This window comes from Barbus barbus (assembly GCF_936440315.1).
Source record: "Barbus barbus genome assembly, chromosome: 39".
Taxonomy (NCBI): Eukaryota; Metazoa; Chordata; class Actinopteri; order Cypriniformes; family Cyprinidae; genus Barbus; species Barbus barbus.
Genome location: NC_136717.1, coordinates 18,737,359 through 18,757,853, shown reverse-complemented (window position 1 = coordinate 18,757,853; position 20,495 = coordinate 18,737,359). Strand labels below are relative to the sequence as shown.

Sequence of the window (20,495 nt, the reverse complement as noted above, 5' to 3'; positions counted from 1 at the left end):
TCAAGAACACTGCCATCTACAAACAAAATTGAAGGGTTTCATAACACTTTATGACAAAAGTGCAACTTAAAACAAACGTCACAAGCTAAAGCCTTAAAGATGGACTTAGAAAGTCTTTGGAAAGTGTTTCTGCAACAGGCAGTTCCTTTTATGTGCAAGTCAAATGGAAAGTCTGTAAATGGGCTTTGAATGGTGGTGAACATGCACTTACAGCAAGTCAGCAGCTCTAGTACACACTCATTTCATTTAAACATCCTAATACACAACTACAAACAAATGTCAACTACACACTGCTACACATTAAGACAGATTGAATTCAAAACATCATGATGTTAAATGTATAGTCAAAGGCTCTAAAAGCTGCCTTTTGCTTTGACAAATGTATGCAATATGGTGAGAATTAGCAAAAAGATGGACAGTTGTCTCAGCTGGCATCATTCTGATGTCACAAAAGTGTAGCTGAAATTATCATCAGAGTGGGATAATTTGTCCATTTGTGGGCTGCTCTTCACGAACAGATGGAAGAGGGATCGGCAAGGAATGAAAGAGATGCCTTTGCCACAAAAACTATTCTGGGCAGACAGAATAAAGGCACTAAAATGTAACACAAAAGGTATCCATTTTCAAACGTATCTGCAATAGCCCATAGCCGAGAAAAAAAGCATGGTTATCTAACACAGCTAAACAACTTTAATCACAAAACAGCCAATCTTTCCAGATCTTACCAAAGTTTAAATTAAAAGGATTTTTTCCTGTACCGCCAGGATTGCGGCTGACCCATTTGGACTGAATGTAAAGGTGCAAATTAACTTTTTCAACCAACTATACAAATAAACAGCACCATTTCTATGCAACTGAACATACAATATAGCACCGGTGACCCTTGGCAGAAAATTGTCTCTCAAACATTGTGTCTGGCAATGCCTGACGGTGCACTGGAACCGGGCCATGACAATCGGACCACTTAAAACTAATATATATATATATATATATATATATATATATATATATATATATATATATATATATATATATATATATATAAACAACTGTCAAAACTTCAGTTTAATTAAATCTTAGCTGTCATGAAACAAAGTAAAGCGTTTAAGGAAAAAGTTCACCCCAAAACTGAATAGAATCAAATGTATAGTCTCAGCCATTGCATCCGTTTTTCCATACAATCAAACTGATTCTACCCAACATCTCATTTTGTGTTCCACAGAAGAAAGAAATATGGGTCTGAAAGAACATGATCAAGTTTTCATTTCTGGCTTGTTTACTCCTTTAAAAATACGCTCACATCTTAAAGACAAAATGCAGATGGTAAGCTCAAAAGGCCCACTGCTGACAACAGTATTAATAATGCACACTCAACAGAAACAATGTTGCAACCAAACACAAAAATATCCTCTTCTGAGAGACTCTGGCTTCATATTATTTCTTGTGGAAAGGATGACAGGTGCTTTTGGTCCATGAAAACCTGTAGGAAGCACCTCCTGTCAGTGGACTGCCTACTGAAACGGGCGCCACACACAATAAAGGGTGTGGACAAAAATAATGAAATAAACTGCAGTAACTGAGCAATGTCAATATCACAGAAATATTAGACGTCATATCTTTAAAATAATATTTGCTCAGAAAAAAACTGCAACTTCCTACTCCAATAACAAGGAAATTCCCTCTGTCAAAGTAACATATGCATGTAAGTTACAGAAATTAAATGTGTTTCCTTGTTGCCTTTGAGTAAACCAGCTAAACTAGCACATATGGAAGTTATTCAACAGGCTAAATACATACTAAAATCACTGTACATATACTGTGTACTGTCTAAGAGTCTGAATGACAAAAAATAAGTCAGTGTTTAGCGAAGCGAGGATTAATATTCGTGTATTTTATTAAAAGCCGGTCAAACGGTGCGGCTAGCGGCTACTCGGCTAATTGTACGACTAACGTTAGTCTGAAACACACACAAAACACAGGCATTTCCACAAGAAATTGACTTTTGAGGGAGAAAGAGGGATGAGGTATGTTATAAAGAGGTGAATTGAGAGAGGAAAGCAGCTGAATGTGGAGGCGGTGGACAAGAGAGGCCTTGGTGGGATACTCACCCTGTCTATCTGTACAGACAGCTTCACAGCAAATAAAATCTATCTGAACGACCCAGGTCTAGCACAACAGGTCACAATATAATTTCCCGGGTGGTTTGTCCCTGCTCCTGTCTGATTTGATGCGAAAACACCAAGCCTTGTTTCTTATAGCCTCTCTGTAGAGCGGTAGTGCCTCCTAACCACCATCTTACATTAAAATAGGGAGGGGCGTCAAATAGTGACTTTTCCGCGCATGCGCAGTTGGCGATGGGCTTGGGCGTATGTGGGTAATGTAGTGTGCAATATGGCTACAGCGGCACTGGAAATGTTTAGAGAACTACTAGATAGCTACATTGAACGGTGTGTATTTTCACTTTTTTTATTGAAGCAATTTGATGTTTTGGCAAAATGTAGTAACTGCGACGTTTGTAGGCAAATAAATGGCTATTTGTACATTACCTGTTACATTTTTCATGAATTGTTTCAGAAATGTTTTAATGCCTAATGTTACTGTTTTATTAGAGCAAGTTGTCACGCGTTTTAAATTGTAGCCTAGACTTTGCACAATTTATAAATTACAATAGGCTACATATTGGCCAATTATAGAGTGATATTGTTGTTGCACTAATTATCTTATTGAATTATGTATCATAATAGTTTTACTAACTTTGCTGCAGATTTTCACGTTGTAAATTTTATATATTTGCAACATGTATTCATTTCAGCATTTGAATTGCAATTGTTTCATGAATTATGTCAAAGTAATGCATTAGCTATAAATAGGTATACATCACTAAAGCCAGAAAACTACTATTACTCTCACTACTTGTAGTAATAATAATTTGGGTAAAACTTTGACAGCTCCAGTAAATTAAATATCACTATTCTTTCTTTCTTTCAATTATTTATTTAAAAAATAACTAATAATAATAATAACTAATAATAATTTATTTACAAATAACAATAATAATAAAAACTGGAGTAAAAAGTATGACATGTGACAGTTTGCCCTATATCAGTATTTTTATTTTTATTATTAATATCTTTATTAGTACATCACTGAACAAATGTTCAAGAACTTGATGAAATATTATTATTAGTACTAAAAACTTCAACTTTAAAAATATAAGTTTGCACCACTTCTGAAGTTCAACAGTAGGTGGAGACACAGGCCAAGGTTTTTAGAAAGAATACATTTCATGTTTATATGATCTGGGCTGTCTGTCTAAACAAAGAACACATTCATAGTTTAAAAAGAAATGAAAATATTCCAACACTGAATAGAACAGAACTTCTGTTCTGCACTAAAGGTTCATGCAAGCCAGAAACTTAAGATTCTTTTTTTTTTATCACAATTTTATTTACAGTATTATTGTATTTCAAAAATATAAACAGAATTTCATTCTTTAACAGGCACCAGAGGACCCATTTCAGCAACGTCTGTGGCCACATCCTTTAAAATCTTGCTCTGGTCTACGGTCTGCAGAATAGCTTTAAGATTGCACCAGAACACTCTCTGCCTGTGTTCATCTGCCGGCCACTCCAGGTATGTTTTCCGCCTCAGAAGTGTTCTTAACTTTAGAAACTTTTTAGGCAGAGAGTCTGCTGGTATGGGCTCCAACAGAACAAAGACCAGAGAGTTGTCGTTCACACTGATCGCCCTGTGCTGAGCGAAGAACAGTTCATAGTTGCACCACTCCCTTTGCACAAAGTGTTTGGACAGGATGAAGAGGCTCTTAGCTGTCCTCCACACAATGGATTATATTGTCCACAATCCACTTCCCAGGTTCAAAATCTCTCTCATGGACGCAAAGAGACAGGCCTGACCTTTCTAATTCAGGTACCAGCTGAGATCCCACCCAGGTTGAGTCATGTTGGCTGTAGGAAATAAAGGCATGGTAGCGAAAGGTGGCATTTAGCAGTCGATCAGCCCACTTGCAGCCTCTCCTTTTCACTCAGACCCAAACCCAAAGCATTTTGGTGTACCAAATACCATCACAAGCATAAAAAATGATGGCTAGTGCAACTCCCACCACAGATAACACAGACAGAACCACAGCAGCCTGCAAGCCTGGAAAACGATGGCGGGGTGCAAGTATAATCCTGGGGCCAATCTGATAGAAGTGATTTATTATACATCGTCATGAACCAAAAGGAATCGCAAGCACAGCTAAATGGATTGTGGCCGGCTTTTAAAGTCCTCAGCTTGGGGAAACCTTCCATTGATTTCTGGCTAACGAAAGTAATAGCATTCTGGTCAATGTGCAGGCTTACTAACATAGGAGATCTGCTGGGTTGACCTGTATGCTGTTAAAACTCAGATAGAGGTACGTTAGTCTCGGAAACAATGATATAATATTTAAAGGAATAACACTTATGCCTGTCTTCGAAAGGTCTATCTTTTGGAAGTATGGAGATAGGTAATGAAACACATCTTTTCCTAGATTGTTGGGGCTAAGGCTCAACTCAATCAGGTGGGGTGGCCAAAAACATGGTTTGCCAATGGAAACAGAGTTGAAACTCAAGTCAAGAGGCTCTAAGAACTTCATATCATTGACGTTTTTGGCAATCTCAGCGAGATTTTGAAACGGTTATGGCTTAGCGAGAGCTTCCTCAAGGCTGGAAAGACTTTGTGTGATGAACAACCAATCCACCAGAAGCCACTTTCATCCAAGAGGTTGTTTGACAGATCCAAGACTTGTAGAGACTTTATGGCTGAAATTAGATTGCACGGAAGAATATTCATTCCGGTACCGGAGAACTTCAGGTAGGTTAGTTTGTTGACTAGTTCCATACTCACGTTAAAAGTGCGGTAGTGGTACTGATGGTGGTGTTTTTTCAGAGGATGTCATCCACCTTCTGGCCTGTGCTTATATCATGTCTCTTACTGATTTTGTTAAAAGCACATGGCAAAGAAGTTGGTTACTTCTACTAAAATATGTGGCAACTATAGTAGTGGGTTTGGGCATTTACTTGTAAACTCTCCATAAAGTTTTGAAACATGAAACAAGCAATACCTAATTCTGTCTGCTTTTCAGAGAAATTGAAAGATTATCTAATATTTATCTAAAGGTTATCTAATATATGACATCACAAAGTAATTAGCTTGGAAATTACAATTTACTCATTTTGAATGAATGCAGATTGAATGCTATATATATAATCTTCGATAATGTGATTATCACCATACATTTTAAGATTGTAATGTTTAATGTTTTATTCTGAATATTCATTCCAAAAATTATATTGACGCTAATTTGTGTACGATCAAATGAACTACAAACGGTCTGTCCTAGAAAAAAAACATTTGAATATATTCTAAAAATGTACAAGCGCCAAAACAATAGGTATAAATATATTTTTAAGGGTATGTCGATAATGTATTAATTTGAATTGTTGTTTCTCCTACTTTTATTAGTAATTACTTTTATTGGAATGTTTTATAAAGGCATCTGACTCGTGCTGTCTTCGGTTCTCCGAAAACACCCGATTACGATGCGGTTTTGTTTTCCGACAGCACTCGATCAAGTACGACGCCTTCGGTTTTCCGAAAATGGCCGAGCGCAGAACAGTCGCTTTCCGGAAGATCCGGGTGCTGGGGCTTCAACATAAACAGCAATGGCGGAGGCAGCGGCAGCGTCAACAGCGGCTCCAGCAGTTATCGGAGGCTGGACGAAGCACGTACCCTGCAGGTTAGTGAAAATCAGTCGAGGAACGCGGCTGTCGCAATATTAAACGGTCACAAATATAAAACGCAACCGTCTGTCCGTGTGTCGATGTCGAGGCATCGGATAGCGCCGCTGTCTTTGTGCTGAAGTGGAGGAGTGTGTTTGTTTGTTGTTGTAACGCACCGATCATCAGCCGACAGCGGCTGCTATTTGCGGTCCTTTCTTCCTCTCTCTCTCTCTGTGTGTGTGTGTGTGTGTGTGTGTGTGTGTGTGTGTGTGTGTGTGTGCGTGCGCGCACGTTTATGTGGTTTATGAGGACACAAATTTGTATAATGACATGGGTATGACAGAGGTATTACAATATGAAGGTGGTTTATGAGGACACTGCCTATGTCCCCGTAATTCAAGGCTTAAAAAAAACATACTAAATGGTGTTTTTTTGAAAATCTAAAAATGCACAAAGTCTCCTGTGAGGGCTAAATTTAGGTGTAGGGTTGGTGTAGGGCAATAGCACACACAGTTTGTTCAGTATAAAAACCATTACGCCTATGGAGAGTCCCCATAAACCACAAAAACCAATGTGTGTGTGTGTGTGTGTGTGTGTTATCTCTGCAACATCTGTGTTTGTGGAAAACAACACAGCACTGCATCCACCTCATATGGCAGTCAGTTTGACTGTAAATATTAGCCTATTCAAGGAAGCCATTAAAAACCTTGAGTTTACCAGTTTGGGCAGCAGCCAATGTGTCAGTGTCAGCCTTGATGATTTATGTAAATGAATCCATTTACCAAGCTTTATCATAGTCTATTCGTGACTGTACAAAATAACCTTTTATATTTACCCACATATCTAATAGGATAAAATGCAATTAGGTGTTTTTGAGATTACAACAAACCCAAGTAATATGTAATGTTTACATTAGCACTGTTGTCAAATGTAACATGCACATATGAAGGGTTATTTGGGTCAAGCTGTTTATACAGTAAATGAGGTGGGCAGTGTATTATGAATCATAAGCTCTGATGCTGAATAGTATGAGATGGATATTGATCATTTTATATTAGGATGTCATAAAGCAACCTTTGTTCACAATGTGTAAAATCCTATACAGAGGATTGTCTATGAGTGTTGTCCTATTGAGGTCAGAATACATTTTAATTTGTAGGTATTTCATGCACGGGCTTTGCAAAGAGGGCGACAACTGTCAATATTTACACGACCTCAGCAGCTGCAAGCCAACCATGATCTGCAAGTTCTTTCAAAAGGGATGTTGTGCTTTTGGGGACCGTTGCAGGTAAGAGACATAATGAAACAAAATGTGCTTCAAAACAACCGCTTACTCTCCTGATTAGATCTGTGTGAATATTACATAACAAAGGTAATGTAATCTGTATTTCCGTGTTTGGGGCCGTAACACGTGAGTGCGTTTAAATGTAGTAGCGGTAAGCAAGGCTTCTGAGAAGTGTTGTGTGTTGCTTCATTACGTACTCGTGATATCCGAGATGCAGAATTTTCTGTAAACAAGTTGTTGGGTTTGTCGCTTTTTTTAAAGGGATAGTTCACCCAAATTGAATATTCTGTCATCATTTTTTAATTCCTAAAGCTGTGTGAGTATCTTTTTGCTGCAAAACACAAAAGAAGATATTTTGAAGAGCATTTTTGTCCATAAACAACACTGGCTATCACTAGCTGGCTGTCATTGTATGGGCATTATTTAAATATAAAAAATTATGGCATATAGGTTTGAAGTGACATGAATTTTCATTTTTTGCCTGAACTGTCACTTTAAGAGCTATTACAGGTCGAATTGTGTTTGCACTTGTCTTTGTGTTACATTAATGTTGGAGTTTTCATACCCAAGGATACCAAGTGCACTCAAAAAGAAATGGCCTACAACTGTTTACATTTGTGTTGTATTAATGCTGTCTGTAGACATAAATGGCAAAACTAATGCAACACATGCAAATGGTCTGTTTGTAGGCCATTTCTTTTTGAGTGCACCAATTGGCGTTTATATACCTTTAGAAAAGAATTAGCCTACAAACAGACCACCTTTAGCCATTGCAGTCAAATGCATTGGTGCTGGAAGCAAAGTAAAAAATTAGCCTGTGAGCCAGACAGTGTTAGACAATGTTTGTCTCATATCTGTCTACGGTCAAGTGTATCCCCATAGTAACTGCTGCCCCCAGCTCGGCAGTATGGGAATGTCTTTGTTTGCCGAGGCTGTTCTATGACAGCATTACATCTGACCGAGAGGTCCCTCTTCCTCTGCCTGAGAGGACTGTTTCCTGCCGTTACATGGTCTTGAGCTTAAATATCTGATGTCAGGAGGCTAGATTGATGTCTGACAGAGCTGTATTGCCAGCTTTGTCAGATGTATAGGGAGGTGCAGTGATGCTTTTGTCCCCATATGGGGTTTACAGCATTATTGTTCCTGTGTGTTTTGCGAGAAAGGGGGGTGAGGTTTCATTAAGTGTGTGTAGAATGGGCCTCAGTGTATGCTTCATTATGGATGGATTCTTCTTTGCTGCTTTGTGTCTATCTCTGTCTCTTGCTGTCTCCTTCTATGTCCCCCCCACCTCCACCCCAACCAATCTGGGGGCCAAATGGAGCAGCACACTGCAGCCTGCATGGCAATTACATAACCCCAGTGTGTTAACATGCATCCCTCTCTCTCTGTCTCCTTCTGCTGCTGTTGCTACCGCCGTCAGGTTCATTCGGTTCATTCTGCCATTCTGCAGTAGCCAATTGTGCTTCCACCGCTGTGTCATTTATTTATGCGACCCCCACCCCCACGTATAGGCCGACACACGCGCACAAACACACTGGGCTAGAATAGGGCCGAATGACCCAAGAGGTTTGAGGATGGAGGGGTCTCTGGATGCTTAAGGAAAGCATTGAAGCGTGTTGATGAGGAATAATGAGAAATGTAAAGGTCAGATGCTAAACTATGTTATGACAGTGTCATCAGGCTTGTTAACTATCGTAAATAATAGTATGCTTATGAGTGCATGACATTTATCTATGTACTGGTTTCTTTATAAAATTATTTTCTAATTAATTTATATTCAATTATTATTTATTTGATATTACTTAATAATTTGACTCTGTTTCTGCAGCTCAAATTAAAGTGAAAACAGCTAGAAATGAAATTGCAAGGTCACGTGTTTGATTTCCAGGGAACACATACACACTGATAAAACACGAAAAAATGCATACTTCAAATGCTTGAATGCCAGTTGGTTTTAAAAATAAAATGCATAAAAAAACAATAGCAATATGTACGTATAAGTAGTTTTACAAAGTAAATACATAGCATGTGCATGTAATTTTATATTACTCATTACTTATGAATAATGAGCTACTTATTACACGAACGCATGTAAAAAAGTATTTTTTTTTAATAACACTGGTGAATCATAGTTCTTAATGAAAACCTTGTAATTACATTATTGCCAAATTAAAATCATATCATTATCCTCTTGAGGAATTCAAATAGATTGCTTCTTGTCTTAAACAATCATTGCATGTGAAAACTAGCTGTTCCTTTCTAACAATTATGTTGTCTGAAAAATTCCCTCAGATGCAAGCAACCCAACGCTACATTTAAAACTTGTTCTTGTACACTAAGTAAGTTTGACTGGTTTACCTACATTTGTTATCTTCTATTGTTTTTAGTCTTGAAATGTTTAGCCATTGTGTTTTCATTAGCATGGTGAAGACTGCAGATAGTTTGCACTGTCAAACCCACTTGGAAATGTTACGTATTTAAATGAATCACTTCTGAAAGAGGCTAACTGCTGCATTAGGAGTGTGAACAAGACATGTACTCACCATAGTAACCACACACAAGTCTTCAAGTTTGTGACCGTATCAGCATGAGAAAAAATATCACCAGTGGGAAACACTCTGACACCTGAGAAAGAACAACAACCAGCCGCTTAATGATTATACGGTGCTGAAGCCTGTCTAAAATAGTTTATCTAAGCACAATGTTTTAATAAAAGCCAACACTCACTTAAATATGATATTTCTGTGTATTTATACTAGCAAAAATGTTATTACATTTCATAACTACCACAGAAAACAAGTTTTTAATTTAGAAGCTTTCATTTCAGAGATAAACTACGTAGGCCTAGGGGTGCATTTTCATTGCATGGCTTACCTGCTTTATCAGTCCACATTTTATTGTATTTTCATTAAATTTGCATTGTGCCTCAGGTATGAACATACTAAACCTGCCAAGCAAGACGAAGTCCCTAGTTCTAAGCCGCCGGTGCCGCTGACCGCTGCTCCCCTTGCTGGCACTCCTGATCCCGTGTCTGATGGGCCAGGTGGTACAACCGATGCCCAGGAGAAGCCCCAAGGCTTGGGGGCAGTAGACTGGGTCAATGCTGCCGAGTTCGTCCCAGGGCAGCCCTACTGTGGGAGGGGTGAGTGTAGCAGGGAAACATGTTCAGTTGTCACTGCCAAGACGATCTGTGAAAACACAGTGATAAGCCAAGCAGATAAGCCAAGCATTCGGCTTTCAGTATGAAGGCTCTTTTACAATTAGGCTTTTATTTTATATCTATTTGTTTGATCAATGCTTTGGTTTGTCATAATGCTGTAACTGTTGTGGTTACTGTTTTTATGGTATGTTTCTTAATTGGTGTAAAGAAGAACCAAAGGAATTGATTTTCACTTCCTGGAAAATAAATGAGACAAAATGCAACTGAAATCTCTTACTCTGATTCCCAAGCAGATTGGGTTTGAACTAGATGTAACTTTTTAAATACATTTCTGTAAATAATTGATTGGTAACACAGTAAGTTTCAATTTGTTAACATTAATAAATGTTAACACAACATGAAGTCATCGCTAAATCTAAATACGGTTGTAAAATTACCGCAACATGAAGAAAAAAATGCCACTGTTCAATTTAAAAAATATATATTCTTCTGTGTAGTAATGTTGTTATTGTAAATGAAAACAAACTATTTTATTTCAGTTAAATGAAATGATTTTAAACTATACAGATGATATGGGGAAACTTTAGAAAATTATTAAAACTAAAATAAAAATAAAAGCTAAATATAAGAAATCTAAATAATAAAAAGACAAACTAATTTTGACACTAAAATGACAGCTGTAAAATCTCATTAACTGTAGACTTTTTACAGTTGCCAAGCAAAATAGCAACTCTGCACATTCTTGAATGTTTATATAGAATGTTTGGCCACAGGTGTACATTTATCGCCATTTTATGACTACTTCAAATGTGGTACATACGATCAGAACTAACCATTTTATAATGCATAAATAATCAGCCCCCTCACTAAACTTGGACTGACTCTGCACACGCAGCAGAGCTCAAGCTGTGCCCTACCAGTGTGCTCTCTTGTTCTTGTTGGCCCAGACCCACTTACATTCATCTTAAAGGGTGACTTCATCAGCAAAGAGCTGAAGGAACAGTTCTGTTTCTTTCCTAGTCTTTGGGTGGCTGCCAAAACTCCTACGTTCAAGGAAGCAGGTGCTTTTCCTCCAGCGTTTACTGTGGTAGACCACATTACGAAACCTCCAAATACTTCAATAAATCTTACTGTTTCTTTATTTCAAATTTCTTTCAGGTCATTTAGGCCTCAAAATCTGAAGGACTGAATTTTTTGAAAAAAACAACAACTTGGTGTCATCTTTAGATTGTAAACAAAAAGATTGGCATTCTTCAGCCTACACTACAATAACGTGGTTGATTTTCTATCCCTATCCCAGGAACTCACTTAATTAGTCACTAAACATTAAAGGGTTAGTTCAATCCAAAAATGAAAATTCTGTCATTAATTACCCACCCTCATGTCATTCCAAACCCTTAAGAAGACAAATTAAGGTATTTTTGATTAAATCTGAGAGCTTTCTTACCCTCCATAGACAGCTACGGAACTACATACAAAAATAACGACTTTATTCAACGATTTCTTCTCTTCGGGGTCAGTCCTTCGCCATTCACAAGAGTATCACAAAGAAGAGAAGAAATTGTTCAATAAAGTCATTATTTTAGTTTTCTTTGCGCACAAAAAGTATTCTCATAGCTTCAAAAAATGGTTGAAACACTGTCACATGGACTATTTTAATGATGACCTTACTACCTTTCTGGGTCTTGAACGTGTCAGTTGCATTGTTGTTTAAGCAGGGTCAGAAAGCTCTTAGAGTTCATCAAAAATATTTTCCTTTGTGTTCAGAAAATGAACGAAGGTCTTATGAGTTTGGAATGACATGAGGGTGAGTAATTAATGACAATTTTCATTTCTGGGTGAACTGTTCCTTTAAAATCATTCCTCTCTTGATCCCTCTGCAGCTGACCCAGTGCCGTTTGAGGGGCCTGGACCTCTCATCGAAGAAGAGTACGAGAAAGAACTAGCTAACAAAGAACTGAAGAAACAGTTTTGCCCGTACGCCGCTGTTGGCGAATGTCGCTATGGCCTCAACTGCGCCTACCTCCACGGCGACGTTTGCGACATGTGCGGCCTACAGGTTCTCCACCCTTCCGACTCCTCTCAGCGCTCGCAACACATCAGGGTGAGTACGGAGTTGACATCCTGTTCTCAGACTCTTTCCATTTTCTGAACATTTTATAGTAAAACCTCATTGTTTGTTAACGGCAGGCCTGCATTGAGGCTCACGAGAAGGACATGGAAATCTCGTTTGCCATCCAGCGTAGTAAAGACATGATGTGTGGGGTGTGCATGGAGGTGGTGTTCGAGAAAACCAACCCCAGCGAACGCCGTTTTGGCATCCTCTCCAACTGCAACCACTGTTACTGCCTCAAGTGCATCAGGAAATGGCGGAGCGCCAAGCAGTTCGAGAGCAAGATCATAAAGTAAGACCGTCCTTAAGATAATTAAACATGTATTAAGTTGAATAGGATTCTGGGGAGATGATCTTTAATCACTTCAAATACTATAATCGTTAGCTTAGGATTATTATTGTTAATTGTAATTGTCCACCTCTTCTTTTAAAGATCAGTGCTGGTGTAAAAGGAACAACCATATTTTTAGTAGCAAATTAATGTGTTCAGGTCCTGCCCAGAGTGTCGAATCACATCGAACTTTGTCATACCAAGCGAATACTGGGTGGAGGACAAGGAGGAGAAACAGCAACTCATTCAGAAGTACAAGGATGGCATGGGGTACACAATTGAGATTTTTTCTGATTAAATTAAGAGTAAAATAGTAATAATTAAATTCTGTCATTTACTCACCCGAATGTCGTTTGCCTTCTATGGAACACTCTTCAATGGAAGAGTATTCTGGCCACTATTGTCCATATAATGAAAGTGCTGGGACTGGGACAAAAATGACAAAATATGCAGCATTAAAGTTTTTCAGGAACTTAAGTCATTATTCCTTGAAAATCTTCCCCTCTGCTGTAGCTCTCATTTCAGATGTAACCGCTCTAATCTTTGCATCGAATTTAACATTTGGTCGTGATAAATGCGAAAACCAATTTTATTGGCTTCAGTGGTGTTAAATGGCATTTACAAGCCATTTTTGAACTCGTGCAGGTCTTGTAATTCCTTCGGCGTTAACATGAAAGTGAATAAATGACAGAATTGTAATTTTGGGGTGAACTGTAATTTTAAAAGGATAGTTCACCCAAAAATGAAAATTCTGTTATTAATTACTCACCCTCATGTTGTTCCAAACCAGTAAGACCTTCGTTCATCTTCAGACCACAAATTAAGATATTTTTGATTAAATCCAAGAGCTTTCTGACCCTGCATAGACAATGCAACTGACACGTTCAAGCCCCAGAAAGTCATTGTTAAAATAGTCCATGTTCAACCTTAATTTTATGAATCTACGAAAAGACTATTTTCACAATTTCTGAGGGTGAATAATTAAATGACAGAATTAGGGCTGGGCGATATATATCGCATGCGATTGTCATATGCGTCTCGTCAGTAAAGCCGGTTCCGTGATTAGCGGTAAATCTCCATCACCTGCTTTCAAATGGAGCGGCATTTAATACACAGAGCCGTAGTTCACTGACAAGCTACACAATATTGCGTTCATAATCGAAGGCGATTCATCTGCGATAATGAGCACGATTAGTGCGTAGCTTGTCAGTGAACTACGGCTCTGTGTATTAAATGCCGCTCCATTTGAAAGCAGGTGATGGAGATTTACCGCTAATCACGGAACCGGCTTTACTGACGAGATGCGCATGATCATCCCGTTCGACGTATCGCCCAGCCCTAGACAGAATTTTCACTTTTGGGTGAACTCTCGCTTTAGGGCCAAAGCATTATGAAGAATTTTTGAGACTCATTTGTTTAGCTAATCAGTTTTGTCCATCTTCATATCCAGGAGTAAACCATGCCGATATTTTGATGAAGGCCGTGGGACCTGTCCGTTTGGAGCCAACTGCTTTTACAAGCATGCATTTCCTGATGGGCGTCTGGAAGAGCCTCAACCCCAGAGGAGACAGACCGGCTCCAACGGAAGAAACCGGGTAAAGCTTCTACTGAAGCCTTATGGCTATTTTCTCCCAACGTCGATGCCAAACTGAAAATTCCATTGCGTGAAAGCATATCGTATTTACTTAATGATGTGCAACGAATTCGATCATTGGCATTCGATTGAGCCGTTAATGGAATCTGTGTTGCAGAACTCCAGACGGACGCCACTCTGGGATCTTTTCGACGAGCGGGAGAACAGCGACTCCTTCGACAACGAAGACGAGATGGTGACGTTCGAGCTCAGCGAGATGCTCCTCATGCTTCTGGCTGCCGGAACTGACGATGATGTCACCGACTCCGAAGATGAGTGGGACTTGTTCCACGAAGAGCTGGACGATTATTACGAGCTGTACCTATAGCAGGCCTCCGTCCGTCCTTCGCTAACTCCCTCCTAGACTAACCCTCGTCCCTATTTACTCTATTTCTATCCCTATTAGAAACTAGACAGAACTGTCTTGTGTGACTGATGGGCAGTAGCGTCTTTTTTCCCCTGTGTTGTGGCAGTGCCTTTCAGCAGGCCATTAAAACACGTCAAAAGACATAAAAAATAGCTCTTGTGCTAAAAAATATTTTCTAGAAAGCCTTCTCCATTCTGTGAGTCTGTCCATGTCTGGTTAATGTACTAGAATAAGTATAAAGAGCAAAAACAAAAGTAATTTAAAAAAATTGCAAGAAAGGACACTAAGTTATATATAAAATTGGAAAGATAAAGCTAACAAACCTGACCGAGTTTATCTCGGGTGTGGGTTTGACATGTTTATTATTGACTGTGAGGATACAGCAACTGTGTATGACTTAACTAACTGGTGGCTGTTAATGCTTCTGATATTTTTGAAATATCCTCTTCTCATGCACTGATTCTGACTGGGTGGGAGGTGGTGGTGGTGGCGGGAGCTTCCTGGATGTCACAAATGCACTCGTCAACGTTCACATGGACAACTCGTGTAACATTTATCCCTAAATGTTTTGTTCCCCACTATTAAATTATCCACCGAGTTGTTTTTTTTTTCGTTTTTGTACCTGTTTAGCTGTACCTGATTAGCTGTGGTATCCCATGGGAAGTCCCTACGAACTGAGTGTGCCGATGATTTGTGAATCTGGACTCCCAAAAGCCGACTTAAATGCATTCAAATATGAAGCTGAATGTTCATCAGTTTAACTGTCTATTAATTGTAAATTTGTTTCGCTTCAGTGAATATTGCATATTAAGCTCAGCTGGCAGTAGTCAAACCACAAACACCCAATTGTTATTCGGTTCTTGTCGAACTTGGTTGATATGCATATGTTTATACAGAAATGTGCTTGTTTTCTATGGTTCAGAACCATCCAATGTAACTTGAAATTAAAGTTTATTATCAAATTATTACATGTCTGTGGGTTTTTATGTAAATGTTACTGACAGATTGGTAATATTTAGCCTTAGAGGTTTGGAGATCAAGTATTCAGGGCGTTTTCGTTGTCTCTGTAGTTCTGTGTAATGGAGAATAGCTTGCTATCATGGTATTTAATTTAGCAGTTATGCTATGGGCTTATTGGTTAAAGTCTTATTCATTCTGGCCCAAATTATGGTATTGGTTTTTGTAAATTAAAGTTATACCTGAAACAAACCTTTAGAAATGGATGGTTTAAAATATTTTATTAATCAGCATTATGCACTTATACAGCTGACACACAGTGTAACAAACTGCAGCATTTTTGTAATGAAACAATGCTCAGACTGATGAAAAAATGATACTCATTATGTTCATATAGGCTTCTGATGTCCTACATCAGGCTTCTGTGAGTGATTATGCTTGAATGCACATCATCTTCAAGACAAATGTGATGGTCTATAAAAGCACTGCTTTGGTGAAGCCTTTTGCATTTGACTTGTTTTGCATTTTTATGGAAACAGTTTTGTGAAATTCACATCAATATTATTCTTATTTTATATATTCTTATCTACATTATCTTTCCAGAAACAAAGCATCTTTGAATAAAATTAAAAGGGACTTTATTCTGTGATTGCCCCTTTTCATAAGTTATTAGAATTACTACTAATAATATATTTTTACCATGGCTTCACCAAGCAGGCCTATATATTATCTTGTTAAACATAATATTCATTTATTTTGTAAGTTATAAGGTAATACCTTCCAATTTGTGATATTTCAACATTTAATTAAAATTTTCAACATTTGAATTAAAACTAAACATATATTTCATTGTCTTTTAAATTATACTTTTAGCAGTATATTCTAAGGTAACTTGCAGATTATATATTTCTTTTAATATACTGTAGCATTTTTATATTCTTCTTCCATTATTTTTTTATTTGATATACAAATTGCGAAGACCAAAATGAACTGTTTGCAATAAAAAAAACGCTTTTACTTCCAACATTCCACAAGCACTCAAAAAAAAAGAACAAAGAATAGAGGATCAAAGTATAGATTACTAAATTAAATAACGCAATCAATAATGACATGACCAATTTATTTAGTAATATTTTTTAAGTGCATATTTACTATTAAATGGCTATTTGGTGAAATCGACGTAGGCTATTTCATTGGGAAAACTTAAGACAGCTCTTATGAATGCGAAAAACGACAACGTTAAAAGAAAAAAAGCGCAGCACGACTATAATTTTAAACCGGAATATGAAATGTTTTAAATATTAATTTATGTGTTAACGAATATCGGATTCGTATATTTAATCATCACTTCATTATCAGTTTTCATTTGGAGGGAATGGTAAGTGCGCATTCCATTCCACCGCAATTCCATAACGGGATTTCCTCCTCTGCCCCCTTGAGCGGCTATCATTACACTAGCAGAGCCAAAACAAGTCGGGAGGAGAAGGCATGAATACAATGACTGCTGAAATCATAAAAGACATCTCCCAGCCCGACTCACCTGTCTCCTCAGCACCAGAAAACGGACAGCTGTTGTTCATCCGAAGCGTCGCGTCCAGGAGGGACACGCAGACCACCAGCGGCAGTGCCAACCTCGAGGAGGGCAGCTCCCAGCCCCTGGTCTCCTCCTCAGCCACAGCTCAGCCTCAGTCTTACACCATGACATCGGGCGAATTCATGCAGTCCACCCCTCTGTTCGTGCAGAGGTCTAACAAGAACCTGTTTTATAAGATCTTGTGTTTCCTCGTGCTCATTCTCCAGGGAGGCATGCTGGATTTCTACCTCATCATCTTCACAGATCTCTACTGGTGCTCGTGGATAGCCACGGATCTGGTGGTCATATCGGGGTGGGCGATCTTTTTCATGAAAAACGCCAGGAGTAAGCGAGAACGAGCTTGTGGTTTCCATCAGAAGAGCTCCATCTTTGGATGCAACCTCGGCGAATTCACCTTTGCGTACCTGGCATGGCTTATCTACGTGATCGCGTCCACCCCAAAAGTGGTACTCGTTCTGGAAACGTCCATCCTGGATCTGATCGCCCTGAAGGTGCCATTTGGCATCACCGGGTTTAAAATAACTATGCTGCTGTGCGCGCCTTTGCTTTACTGCCTCATCAACTCCATCATTGAAGATCCCAACGGTGCCACGCGCTTTCACTCCCAAGGCTGCTTCATGAGCACCTGCTTAGACATCCTGGACAGCTTCACGCTGGTGGAACTGCTCCTTAAAAACGAAATCCCCAACATATACCTTAGGTACACGGTTATATCCGTGTATTTCATCGCACTCGGCGTTCCAGTTGTTTGGCTTTACGAGTTGACGGCCTCAGAGATGAACTGTCGCTGGGTATGGGCGAGGTTCTTCACCGGCGTGCTGCTCAATGCACCGCTCTTGGTGGTCAGATGTTTCCTCGTCTTTGCTTACAAAACGCCCATCTCGGTTTTCATGTTCAAGAACATCTTCTTCTTGGGGTGTAAGTGCCTGGAGCTGGTTGAACAGTGCATGTCCTTAAGAGGTGTCCGAAGGTTTGCACGTGGACGCGGGGGCAACCCATCCCAGTTCTCCCACTGCGTTTCCGAAAACGACATGTGTCCTCACGGCTATGTGAACACGCTGGCTGTCAACACTCAGTCATAGATGCTCATTAGGGACTGGCGTTGACCGGAGGCCACGTAGGCTACTACACAGTGTGCATCAGCCCTTTTAAGGGGTGGTACTACAGGTGCTAAGATTCCTTTCCTTTTAATCAAAATACAGATAAACACACATAATAAAGGTGTTTCAAATAAAGGTGTTTCCTTCACAGCGATGCAATAGAAGAACCATTTTTGGTTCCACAAAGATCAAAGAACCATCTCTTTCTTACCTTTTTATAATCTGAAGAACCATCTTTCGACACAAAGAACCTTTTGTGAAACAAAAAAGCATTGTGGGACTGTGAAGCACCTTTATTTTTAAGTGTATTTTAGAATTATATATATAAAAAAATTGTTTATAAAGTCTTAACCGCCAATTGTTGCGAAAATTACTGACAGAAATGGTGTGCAAAATTAGCTATCATGTAATTAGATTTTCCCAGGTGTGCATAATATAACTAGAACTCCACAAAATAATGTGTATATGTGATTAACTCAGTGGTTGCTAATTGTCAGACTTTGCAAAAGGTTGTTCATTTAGCAAATTAATAAAACAGTTACAAATCTCTGACAGTTTACCAACAAAAGCAACATTAGGATTCTGTTCAAAACATGAGAAATTAAGTTTATTAGCTGGTGGCCTAAATCCAAAATATCATTTGTGTCAGACATGCCCAAAATAGCTAACTGATTTTACATTATGTGCTTGGTGTAAGTGATATAAAATCCTAATAATTCAGTGCTTATGGCAAAATTAGGTAAATCTAATCAAAACATTGGCCTACATTTATGCCTGTAGTACCTCTCCTTATGAACGCCGTCGTTCTCCTCCACTCTCAACAGGTGCTACAACCAAACCACTCAATGTGCCAATGAAAAACATTCCACCTGTGACCTCTGCAGTATATACTTAATGTATTGGGACGTGACTGTCAACCAGTGCTTATGTGACGATACAAGAATCTTTGATTTGCACTTGTTTTGTGAGGCACTTTAATTCAGTGTGAGGACTATTCAACTGAGGAGAAGTTGTAAGTGCAATGTTGTATAATTTATTTTCTATGTAAAAATGTCCTTAGCTGGCAGTAGGCTGATGTAGACACATGTTTATAGTGTTTTCAGACACCTTGTCAAGAGATGTTCCTAAATGCACTTGTCAAAAGTGTAAATATGCCTTGTGACTTGTTAGGCTTGGTGTACACTTCAAATTGTGAATGTGATGTAGCCCTTTCCTATTTGAAATACTTTGTCAGTGGCAATGGTACTTATGAATGGAAAATCGCTGAACGGTGTATGATACGGATTCATAATGTTCCTTACTGTAATAATAGGCTCCTTTAAGCATAGTATCTATGAGGATAACTGTAATCCATCTTTAATGACCAAACTCCATTGCTGGTCCCAACCAGCCATATTACCATCATCAGTTTGTACAAGGCTACCTCTCTTTACAGAACCTCGTGGTTGAAATCACAAACCAGTCAGTTTATCTGCTCAATTCCAGATGACATAATAATAAATAAGGTATGATTATCCCAATTAATAACATTTTGATCAACCATGAATATTGTTATAGTGCTGATAGACAGATTGCGAAAGGACATTATCCATTAATCTACACGCAGTGCATTCATGTCTAAATCGAAATATGTGTATTTCCAAGCTCGTTAGTTACACTAATATTTACACCAGGAACTTGAACAAATATGTCAAAGCTTAATATCCGTGTTTCTCACTCCAATTCTCCACCGTAAAAGGACAGTTCATCTGACATTATTTATGCACCCTCATGTCATTTCAAAGCTGAATGACTTGCTTTCTTATGTACAACATAAAAGAAGTGATTTTACAGAATGTTTTTGTGCATATAATGAAAGTGAATGGGGTCCAAACAATGTTGGTTTGGATCCCATTGACCTTCATTGTAAGGACAAAAACACATTTTTCAAAATATCTTCTGAAGACACAAATGCATCCAGGTTTAGAATGACATCAGTGTGAGTAAATGTTAACAGAATATTCATTTTTCGGTGAGCTGTCACTTTAACTGAGAAGCAAGCTTGTCCTGTCACTTTTAGTTTTAAAACAGATTATTATATATGCTAGTCCAACATGTAATTACTAACAAATGTGCATCCTATTCTAACATATTATTACTCTTGTGCTTTGAGGATTGGGGTACAGGGTGAGCTAAACGTGTTAAATATGCAGG

General features: G+C 38.6%; 3 protein-coding genes and 1 pseudogene across 5 annotated transcripts in view; 2 read left to right on the top strand and 2 right to left on the bottom strand.

The window, feature by feature from the left end:
• Positions 1–2,317, bottom strand: part of LOC306858750 (CCR4-NOT transcription complex subunit 4-like) — a 33,428-nt gene extending 31,111 nt beyond the window's left edge. The window contains exon 1 of one of the 2 annotated variants that reach the window (XM_079399443.1): positions 2,109–2,317. The gene's annotated coding sequence lies outside the window, so the exon portion shown is untranslated. The remainder of the gene's footprint in view (positions 1–2,108) is intronic. The other variant, XM_079399442.1, reaches the window with a different exon arrangement.
• A 1,169-nt stretch (positions 2,318–3,486) lies between these two features.
• LOC306859016 (toll-like receptor 1) lies at positions 3,487–4,914 on the bottom strand (annotated as a pseudogene). The gene has a single exon. The product of its transcript is annotated as a toll-like receptor 1 (transcript).
• Positions 4,915–5,622: 708 nt separating this feature from the next.
• Positions 5,623–15,617, top strand: LOC306858984 (putative E3 ubiquitin-protein ligase makorin-1). The gene is made up of 8 exons (XM_079399802.1): positions 5,623–5,779; positions 6,922–7,050; positions 9,978–10,189; positions 12,091–12,311; positions 12,398–12,612; positions 12,811–12,921; positions 14,102–14,246; positions 14,403–15,617. The coding sequence occupies exons 1-8, from the start codon at positions 5,706–5,708 to the stop codon at positions 14,610–14,612; spliced, it is 1,317 nt and encodes a 438-aa protein (XP_079255928.1). The 5' UTR covers positions 5,623–5,705; the 3' UTR covers positions 14,613–15,617.
• Positions 15,618–17,105: 1,488 nt separating this feature from the next.
• Positions 17,106–18,284, top strand: LOC306859015 (transmembrane protein 121B-like; the record flags this gene model as incomplete). The annotated part of the gene is made up of 1 exon (XM_079399828.1): positions 17,106–18,284. The coding sequence occupies one exon, from the start codon at positions 17,106–17,108 to the stop codon at positions 18,282–18,284; it is 1,179 nt and encodes a 392-aa protein (XP_079255954.1).
• Between the last annotated feature and the right edge of the window lie 2,211 nt (positions 18,285–20,495).

Coding starts and splice junctions, on each gene's coding strand:
- LOC306858984 (XM_079399802.1), top strand. CDS start 5,706: ATGGCGGAGGCAGCGGCAGCGTCAACAGCGGCTCCAGCAGTTATCGGA. Junction 12,312..12,397: donor AGCGCTCGCAACACATCAGG/GTGAGTACGGAG, acceptor TGTTAACGGCAG/GCCTGCATTGAGGCTCACGA. Junction 12,922..14,101: donor AAGTACAAGGATGGCATGGG/GTACACAATTGA, acceptor CTTCATATCCAG/GAGTAAACCATGCCGATATT.